The sequence below is a fragment of the Glycine soja genome, chromosome 4 (genome assembly GCF_004193775.1).
Source record: "Glycine soja cultivar W05 chromosome 4, ASM419377v2, whole genome shotgun sequence".
Lineage (NCBI taxonomy): Eukaryota > Viridiplantae > Streptophyta > Magnoliopsida > Fabales > Fabaceae > Glycine > Glycine soja.
Genome location: NC_041005.1, coordinates 40,470,670 through 40,481,507, shown reverse-complemented (window position 1 = coordinate 40,481,507; position 10,838 = coordinate 40,470,670). Strand labels below are relative to the sequence as shown.

Here is a 10,838-nt window from a genome sequence, read left to right as displayed (position 1 = left end):
TAATAATTCTATAACATTATTTTAAAAAAAATATTTGTAATCTAGACCAAAAAATATACTTTTCACTCTTTTCATTAGAGAAAATTGATTAGAGAAAACTCATTAATATTTTACAGTTAAAGTTATTTTTTGTCTGTTTGATAGTAAATAGAGAAGAAGGAAATTGAGAAGTAAATAGGATGAAAATATTAAATATTTACTATTTATCTAAAAGAAAAAATAAACAAAAAGGAAATAAGTTTTTAGGCGAATCCCACACAAAAAAAGTCCTCCCAAAAGTGAGGTATAATAGAGGCGAAATATTTATTGCAGTTTTAATTCTTTATAGAATAAAACAAAAAAAATTATGTTGTGGAAAAATAATTTAGTAAAAAGTTTTTTTAATCAATTTTTCAATTAGTATATAAAGATTTTTATATAATTTATTTACACATATTTTTACTCCCTATTTCACTCATCTAAATAAGCAAAAATAAATTCTCAACCTATTTTTTATTTTATTTTTATCTATCCAAATAATATATGTCATTTATTCTATTATTTTTATTTCCATCATTCCTATTTTTTTCCACTAATTTGTTTCCTTGTAATTAGTAAAATTAACTTATAAAGTTAAGTGAAAGCTTATAAATTAGCTAAGACTTATCGGTTATGAGTTAAGAGTGGAAAAGTTAGAGATTTATAAACTAAAGTATTTAATTAAAAGTTTGATAAAATAAATTGATAAACTAGCTCATAAATATAAAAAGACAAACATAATTATTTGATTATATATATCGGATCATCTCAGGGAAGTCAATCTCCTAGAAAGACAAATCCTATGATAAATCTTAGTGGGCATAAACACACTCAATTAATGAAACCTAAATCTTAGTGGACGTGGACAAACTTCAATTGTTGACCATCCTTGACTGACTATATATCAAGTTCCTTGGCGAATTAACCTGGGCATACAAAATGCTTTTCATGAGAGGGAAAAATAAAAAATATCCTTACATATAACCTATACAAATTGTCTGAACTTGCAGTTTTCATGTTATTAGCACGATACTCTAACCAACTGAGTTAATAAGCTAATTATATTAAAAAATAACTAATGTCTCTATATATAACACTAAATTTTTTAATGTATATTTAATACACATATAAGTTCTTTCTATATCTAGTATGAGAGGGAAAAATAAAAAATATCCTTAAGTATAACCTAACGGATTGTTTGAACATGCAACTTTCATGTTATTAGCACGATGCTCTAACTAATTGAGTTAATAAGCTAATTATATTAAAAAATAATAAATGTCTCTATATATAACACTAAATTTTTTAATGTATATTTAATACATAATTATTTTTGTAACAATAATTTTGATCAAATAATGTATATGTTTAAATATATAAATTTTTATTAAACCTATTATTTTTATTTAAAATTATATATGTAAAAAATACATTATTAGATTAAAATTAATTGTTATAAAATTCATTATATGATTATATATGAATTAAATATACATTAGAAATTTTACTGTTATATATAGCAACATTAATTAACTTTAAATATAATTGACCTATTAGCTCAGTTGGTTAAAGCGTTGTGCTAATAATGTGAAGGTCGCAGGTTCAATACCTGCATGGGCCATTATTTTGTAAAAAAATTTTAAGATCGGATTGTCAAGTTATACAAATGTAATGTTGAAATTAATAAAAAAATTAAATGGTGTAGAAGAAAAACTGACTTTTAAGGAGGCTAATGGTGTATGAAGAAAAACAACATTTAACGTGGCAGCATCGTAGGGGGGGAGCCAGGGCCCCCCAAACATTTTTTAAATTTTATATACACATAATATAATATATATTTAAAGTGATAAGAAGCTTTTTATCATATAGTTTCTATTATATATTTCTGACAACTTTATCAAATTCACTGGAGTAGCACCTTATTACATAGTTACATAAGCAGGTTCTCTCTTTTATCCTTCTTTGTCATCATCCCTATTTTCAACTAGAATTTAATATAGCATTGTAATTCGTAAAGTGATATCCACAGAGTAGAAGTTTTTAGACGATTATGCATGCAAGATAAGTGTATTGTTCAAGAATTTTTTATTTTTTTTTAGAATTGCATTCTTTTATGACTATTTTTTGGTGATGATATAAGACAATTGTAATAATTAAATGAGATATGAAGAAAAAGCTTTGAGGAGGTCTAACCAAAGCAAAGGTTACTGGATTGGAATAAGTGCTGGTAAATGAAGGACTAAGAAGGTATGTTAGCTTTCAGCAAATTTATTAAAAAAAATGCATTATATTGTAGCTGTAATAGAATGTTATTAATTTTTATTTATATTTTTTTTTATATAACAAAATAAAACTTTATTCATAAAATGTTATAACACCTAAAACGAACAAATTACAAAATAATGCATAACATTAAATTTATGTATGATGAAAATCAAATTACTCTATGTAAACAAAAAAGTTGAATTATTTTATTGAAACCAAATATTTTGAAAATGAAAGAAATTTAATTAATTGAAATAATTAAATTTCAATACATTTTAAGTTTCTTAAAATTTTAAAATCTCCTATCCAAATACTACACACTGATAATTTCAAATAATTTTATCTAATGTTATTTGTTTATGATTTGTGTTTACATTAATTTTAGATATATGATATAAAATTATATATTTGATTTACACATTAAACTTTATTTTGGTTCCTCCAAATATTTTGTTGAAGCTCCGTCACTGCATGGCAGGCGCAAACACCTTAACAAGACACCCCAAAACGACATGCATCACCATGTTAGAGGGCCATATGAAATATAAATAGGAGAAGAGCTCCTTCATTAGAGCAAGGTTTGTGCATGTTAGAGCAAGGTATTTTTTTTCCTTTTATTTTCCAAACTAAAATTAGAAACATTATGTGAAAGAACTCGCTGATACATGTGAAATGGATTTTAAAATGGCTGAAGCATAAATTTTATATATATAGCAATATACTTATGTGGTTAACTGACGTTTAAATTTAATGCCCAAAACTATGATATATTGGCATAAGTGTCATTTTTATTCACAACCAGAACAATTTGAGTAGGTTAAATCATTACATCAAATATGAAATTTGAACAATTTAAGCAGCATGCTTATATCGCTTGTATAAAATTAACCTTGGTTATGTGTATTATCATGAAATTTCTCAGGCCAATTTAAGGAAGAAATATTATGAACCAACATGAAAGAGTGCTGCTAGGTGCACCCAACACTTGTAGTGAAAAGACCATAATACTCCTCGGTTATTTTTTTAAAAAATAACCCTCGACTCTCTCTCTCCCGCCCTGCGTTTCCCCTTCTTCTTCCTGCGATTTTCTGCTTCTTCTTTCTGCTTTGTGTTTCTTCTTCCTCATGTTCCCATCAATCAACAACACTTACAAGCCCAACTCAACCTCAGAGGATTTCTTCTTCTTCTTCGTTGAGGAGGTTGTCACCATTGTTGCCGTGATTAGGAGGTTGTCGTGGTGCATTGAGGAGGCTTTCGCGAAGAGCAACGCCGCCGTCCACCGTTGAGGGAGCTTCGTCATCGTCCACCGTCGAGGTAAGCACCGTGACCCTGTCCTTTTTCCACCATTGTTGCCGGCGATAGCGTAAAATGGTGATCTGAAAGTGTTCTTGTGAGTGTTACGGATCACTTGATCCGTAACACTCACAACTTCATTTTAAAAATTGTCAAATATTTTTTTACATTGTGAGTTTTTTTTTTAAAATTAGGAATTTTGGTTATTAGAATCACCTCTGAATGTATGCTAAATATTTGATAAATAGTGTCATTTTGGAGAATATCAACTGTTTCAATTTGATTTAATGCAAATATGTAATTGCCTTTTATGTAATTGCCACTTAGAACTGAATGTGGTATCGAAAAACTGATTCAAACGCCCAGACAACCTCAGCAAATTAAGTTCGAAAGTAACATGATTAGGACAAACATGTCTGCATAAAACATTTTTAGTGAAATGTGGATAAATAGATATTTTTTATATAAAAAAACTGCAAACAAAATATATATTATCATGCTACCATGGGTACCCAAAAGCTGTTACAAATCCCTATCCATGTGAAATGCATTCCTTGTTAGATTTATTGATACCTGAAAACAGTATAAAGAAGCTCACAAGCTATAGTCACATGTAAGTATGCATTCGTATTTATAATAGCTATTCAACTTGCTAACTAAGAATGCTGAAGGGATAAAATAGTTAGAATGTTAAAAGAATAACTATGCAAAATAGTAAACTGTTTTTTGTTTTGTTTGTCTAATCTTAATGCCTTTCTTTTTTGATTTTGACACCTCTCAGCTCCAAAATTTAGTCTCCAATACTACATTGAAATTATTGGAAAAATAGATTGTCATATTTTCTTGAAGAATATTTAGTTCTTCCCTTCTCTTCATTAGGATATGCTTGGACAATGGAATTGAAGTTATAGTTTAGAATTTCAATTTTGTTTAAAACTGAAATTAGTTCAGAATTATAGATTTTATGTTTTGCTTATGCCATGAATTAGGGCAAATTAGAGTTCTAAATTCAATTACAATTCTATAGTTTAGATATTACATTAATTATAAATATCATTAAATTTTTATTTAACATGCTATTATATGGAGTTGGCTTGGGTTTGGGAGAAATTGATCCCAATCACTCAAATGGGGTGGGTCGGCGGTAAAACAAATCAATTCTTGAAACTGCAACATCCTCCTCCAAATTACTCTCATTGGTCCTAACAATCTCACCAATTGAATTGATTTCTTGCTTAACCCTAACCCCTTCCATAGAACCTTGAGTATCATCACATTCTGCATCAGTCCAACAAGTGTTACAACTCAGATATTCACCATTTTGATGTTGTGATCTAGGAGCTTGCGTGCATGCTGTTCTTCAAGAGTTACTAAGGTAAATTCCCTTGAATTTCAATGTCAACATAAACTTGTACAGGGCTATAATGTTGCCAATACGATAATGACTCGATAGTCAGCATCAAACTTCATTATCTCCCTCAAAAACTCTTTCATCTCCAACTTCAGCATCGTCCCCATCCATCTCTCTGACTAGTCACTCATTACATTCATCAATATCACAGAGGTTAATTGCATCAACTTCATCCTTATGGTTTACTTAAGGGTTGGTTACCAAGTCATGCAATCTTTTATGCTCAAACCTATTCCTTTTCTCAATATAATCTTTAACATTGAGATAAATAACTAAGAAATAATTATAAGAAAGATTTGGAATTGATTATTGACTTTAAAAAAAGAAAATTACTTCCTCATAAACACTTCATTTACGTTCACAATTGAATGCACTACAAATAAAGCTTTATATATTTATAGCTAGCTTTTGCAAATTGGGAATTGAGCTACAAAGCCAAAGAAAATGTATTAAACAGTATTTAAGCAAGTGTCTTAAAAAATAAAAGTTTAAAAGTTGTATAAGCTTTGTCATTGAACTCTGCATTCGAAAAGTGGACAACCACATGTAATGGGTGATGAAGTTGGATATTCCATCTTCGTTCAATGATTTCAAACACACAAGTGTGTGTGCTTATTGATTTAGTCAACATATGAGAAAGTTTCTAAAATCCTAAAGTAACTTAACCATGCTTTCAATGATTTTAATCACTCACTCAACCATGCTTTCAATAATTTTAATCATTCTCATTTGTCATCTAGCTTTGGTGGGTTTGTGAGACTCACGCATGAAATTTGAGAGAATGAAATTAGTGATGGATTTTGCGGTGCTCATTTGCAGATCATGGCTAGGACCAGAGGATTAGGTCGTGCCTTAGGTCACGTTACTGGCAGAGGTGTGGGCCGAGGAGATCGTGATGATTCCGATGATGCTCCACAACGTCGAAGGCCTATCGCATCCGCACGAAGGCAGCGAGTCCCTGTGACTGCGGCGCACGATGAGCCAGTGGTCCCTGCGCCAGATGTAGAGGTTGACGTATTTCTGGATGACCCGATGGCACCAGCCGATGTAGAGGACACTGGGGCAGACATTCCTACAGACACAGGCGCGCAGGCTGCTGAGGATGAGCATGAGGGATTTTCGGGTGGTCCGAGTGACCTATCCATGCTGACTCAGTATGCGAATCACGTTGCTTGCAGCATATGGACGGGAAAGGTATTTATAATATTTATTTTTAGTTACTTGTTAATTATACTTTATGATTGAAATTAGTTTTCCTTTAAATGATGATTTTAACGAATTTTGCGTTCCTTTATACTTCAATTCAGAAGCGTCCTGAGTTGAAGTTATCCTCTCACGGGAGGAAGGTCCATAGTTTAGGCAGGTCTGTCCCTGCCATTGAGGGACTAGTTGTTGGGACAGGACTAAGTCCTCTGATCGTGTGTTCGGTAGACACCGGCGATTGGGGACTGTTGTCCTCGTTTGTCGAGCGGTGGCACCGGGAGACGACTAATTTCCATCTCCCTGTGGGAGAGCTCACGATCACACTGGTCTCTACAGAGGCTGCCAGAGCTGAGACAGGGCAGTGTCGTGGGCCGTACGTACGCCTGCAATGAGTACGTGATATATACGAGCGCCGATGCCAGGCAGGTCATTGGATAGCTACGGCTCGTGCATATCTTCTTCATCTTTTGTGTTGCACTTTGTTTGCTAACAAGAGTGCAACCAATGTGCAAGCTTTGTATTTGGAGGCCTTTCGTGACCTCAGCCAGATCGGGAGGTACGCCTGAGGAGTGGCTGCTCTAGTGCATATGTACGACCAGCTGAACGATGCCTCTATCAGCAGCAGTCGACAGCTTGGCGGTTACATCACACTGCTGCAGGAAACAAACATATTTTTCTTTCGTTGAGGTTCAACAATGTTCAACTTTAAATTTTATTAGACTTTCATTATTAATGTTTATCATTTTGATGTTACCTCTGCAGTGCTGGATTTACGAGCACTTTCCCTCAGTCGCGGAGTCCACTTCTGATCAGGACTACAACGAGGATTCCCCGCGTATATGTAGGTGGATTGCGACGAAGAAGACTGTGAAGAGCATATGTACAGTGGCGTACAAGGAGCGCCTGGACCGACTCTGGATTCCGAATGTCTGTTGGATCCCGTATAGGGAGCACCGACCGGTCCAGAACTTCCATTTGATTTCATGCTATTCCGGTCTCTTGCGCTGGGGGCCTGTTGCTGTTTATTACCAGCCAGAGAGGGTCGTGCGGCAATTTGGGTACACACCGGCCATTCTGGCTCCGCCTGTTGATTCATAGGTGTCGTATGATGATACACACGACAGGTGGATGCACTACTCGGATCATATCGTTCCAACAGGTGAGGTGTGCACTATGCCAGTGACTACATGGATTGGTTCTTCCGCATCTTGCATCCTTTCATGACACCAGGCCACACATCAGATCCTCCGTAGCCCCGAGTCGTCCCTCAGGCCCCACAGACAGATATCCCTCACCTGCTGGAGCTAGGAGCACCATCGACATCTGTGGGATATCCCTCACACATCAGATACCCGTTTGTTGTTGTGTTTCCTAAGTGCATACCTGTTTGCTGCACAACAAATTTGTGCATTCAGGAAATACATCCTTCACTGCATTCATCAATGCTTGGTCTCTGTCTATGACAATAACTCCAGGGAGGGCATCACGCTTTAAAAAAAAAGGCCTCGAAAGCGTTGTAAAGCCCAGACCAAATTATTAACGCGTTCACCCTCCACATATGCAAAACCGGCAGAGAATGTCATCCCAGTCGGTGTCACCCCAACAAAATCGAGCAGTGGGAGTCTGTACCGGTTTGTTTTGTACGTGTTGTCTATCAAAAACACCAAATTATATGCGTTGACTAACTTCACTGAATCAGGGTGACACCAAAAGATATCACGAGCCACGTCTTCATCCTTTATTCTGTGCCAATGAATATACTGATCACGTTCAAGAAGCTTCATCAAATGTTGCATTTCAAGATCGCTTCCTCTTATGGAAGAATGAAATGCACTTCTTCCATTGTATATCTGTTTAATGGTCGTACAACTATTTGCATTGTGTTCCTTCAGAGTTAGCAGAATGTTTCTTGGCTTCACCATGGACTTCGTCATATCAGCAATAAGTGTTTTTTCAGCTTTAGTCAATCGCCTCGCATATGGATGTCCAACTAATGACTTGGCCAATTCATGATTATGCACTCCACAAATCAACTTCACCATCCAGCCTTCTCCTCCAACTGCTAGCTTGCAATGAAGCTTGAAGGGACACCCACATTTCCTAGTCCCAGTGTCTCTTCTGATAAATTCTTTTTCCCTACACCTATACTCGCCACTCCTTTCACAACCAATTAACACAAACGTAGTCTTTCCTCTACTACTTGTGTTTGTGTCCAACCTTAAAGTCACCGTCACAAATCCGTTTTTATGAGCCACGGATCGAGCCCACTGCAAAACATCATCTCGACACTCAAACACCTACAAAGAAATCCACATAATTTAAGTTTTCTACCAGTATTCATTTTATTAAATCTGTGACAAACATTAACATTTGTTGGACAAGTGGCCTCAGATATCTTAAGAAGGGGGGTTTGAATTAAGATACCACAACTTAATTCCCCAATTAAAAATTCTAGTTATCTTTCTATTCCAGTTATAAATTCCCTTAATAATGAATTTCTTAAATATTGATTCAAATAGAACAATTTGAATATAAATATAAAACAATAATAAATAAAGGAGTTTAAGGGAAGAGAAAATGCAAACTCAGATTTATACTGGTTCGACCACACCCTTGTGCCTACGTCTAGTCCCCAAGCAACCCGCTTGAGAGTTCCACTATCTTGTAAATTCCTTTTACAAGTTCTAAACACACAAGGACAACCCTTCCTTTGTGTTTAGAATTCTTTCTCAACAAGAGACCCTCGGTCTCTTAATTCCTTTTCAGAATGAAGAAGAAGAGAAGAAGAAATCTCTCTTGAAAGAGATAGATTTAACAATTTGAGCACTTAAATAATTCCTTATTGAATCACAAATAATTTGGCCAAGGAATTTGTAAGAGGATAAAAAGATTTTGCTTTTTAAGAGGATAAGACCTTTTTGTTCTGGAAAACTCTCTTTAAAATCGTGTCTCAAGTCACATATATATAGGCCTATGATAGCAATTCAAGAACCACACAAAAGGATGTGACTGTTGAGAATGTTTTCTGAAAAACTCCCCTGGTAATCGATTACAATATGTGTGTAATCGATTACACGCTTTAAAATTTGAATTAAAACGTTCAGAAACTGCTGGTAATCGATTACCATATATGTGTAATCGATTACACAATGCAAATTTTGAATTCAAATTTTAATAGCTGTTGTAAATCAGTTTTGGCCACTGGTAATCGATTACATCCTCTGGTAATCGATTACCAGAGAGTAAATTTGTTGAAAAAGACTTTTTAACTTAAAATTCTTGGCCAAACCTTTTGCTACTTCAATTGGAATTCCTTTCCTATTTAATATACCTTTTCTAAGACTCTATAGACTGTCTTGCTCATCCATCTTGAATATCTCTAATTGCTTTGTCTTGAGTAAATCTTTGAGAAGCATATGATTCATGTAATCCTTTGGCATCATCAAAACTTTCAGCTTGATCCTTTGTCTACAATCTCCCCCTTTTTGATGATGACAATACCTGAAATCAAGACAAGCTATATACAAGATGATAGCACGTTCACACAACCCTTACTCCCCCTATCTTTTGGCATGTATGCCTAATTGATTTCTAACCCATATGTGCTCTCCCAAGTTCTCTCCCCCTTTGGCAACATCAAAAAGAACTAGATCAAAACAATCAATATCCAAACATTAACACAATAAATATCCAAACAAAGCCAACCATTAAATTGAAATAAATCCATACAGCGTCATAATTAACCAAAACAAAAGCGAGAATTATAATAATAGTGCAAGACTGCGATAACTAGAACAAAAAGCCAAATACATGGCGATAAAGCAAAGTACTAATAATATTTGACTACTAATAAAACTAAGTTAGAATAATAACATATAATCTAAGAGGATGAAGGAGGCGGTGGTGGTGGATCAAAGCAAGTTCGGATGAAGGAGACATCTTCTTCAACCCTAGTGATCCTTGATTCCATAGCATCGAACCGTATGTCAACTTGCAATTCCATGGCATCAAACTTGTCACCAACAAAAGTCTGAAGTCCATCAAACTTGTCCATAAGCCTTTGAAGAAGAGTGGAATTATCTTCAACTGGTATGTGGCCTTCATCATCAGCAGGTGAAACACCCTTTTTGACCCAAGAGCCATCACGCTCTTTGCGGTAACCAAAAGAAGCAATCACAGCAGCACCAATTAAAAAAGATCGCTTGATTGGAACATAAGGTTCAGAATCAAGAGGAATTTGAAAATGGCGGAAAAAGAGAGTGAGAAGTTGTGGATATGGTAGTGGAGCATTTAATCACAATGCCTTATGCATGCAATATCTGACTAAGTGTGCCCAGTCAAGTTGACGCCCTGTATGAAAGGCCCACATGATAATTAGATCTTCCTCAGAAACCTGGGCAAGGTTGGAAGACCGTGGAAGCAGAATACGCACAATTAAATAGTGAAGGATGCGGCTTTCAAAAGCCAATGACCCGGCAAGAAGACGTCCGGTCATATCCGCATTGTTGGTGCAAACCAACTGGCGGGCATCATGGGCAGAGAAATCAAATTTCCAGTCGTCATCCTTCAAATGGTACACCGTCACTGGGTAATTTGGTTAAGTCATGGAAAAGGGACTGGTCAATGACCATTTTTATCCCAAAAACTT

The 10,838-nt window shown here is 35.0% G+C and overlaps 1 protein-coding gene and 1 non-coding gene across 2 annotated transcripts; both read left to right on the top strand.

Moving 5' to 3' along the window:
* Window positions 1-1,565: 1,565 nt before the first annotated feature.
* TRNAI-AAU lies at window positions 1,566-1,639 on the top strand. The gene has a single exon. It is a non-coding gene; the product is annotated as a tRNA-Ile (tRNA).
* A 4,170-nt stretch (window positions 1,640-5,809) lies between these two features.
* On the top strand, window positions 5,810-7,288 carry LOC114410801. The gene is made up of 3 exons (XM_028374726.1): window positions 5,810-6,181; window positions 6,295-6,567; window positions 6,953-7,288. The coding sequence occupies exons 1-3, from the start codon at window positions 5,810-5,812 to the stop codon at window positions 7,286-7,288; spliced, it is 981 nt and encodes a 326-aa protein (XP_028230527.1).
* Window positions 7,289-10,838: the final 3,550 nt, after the last annotated feature.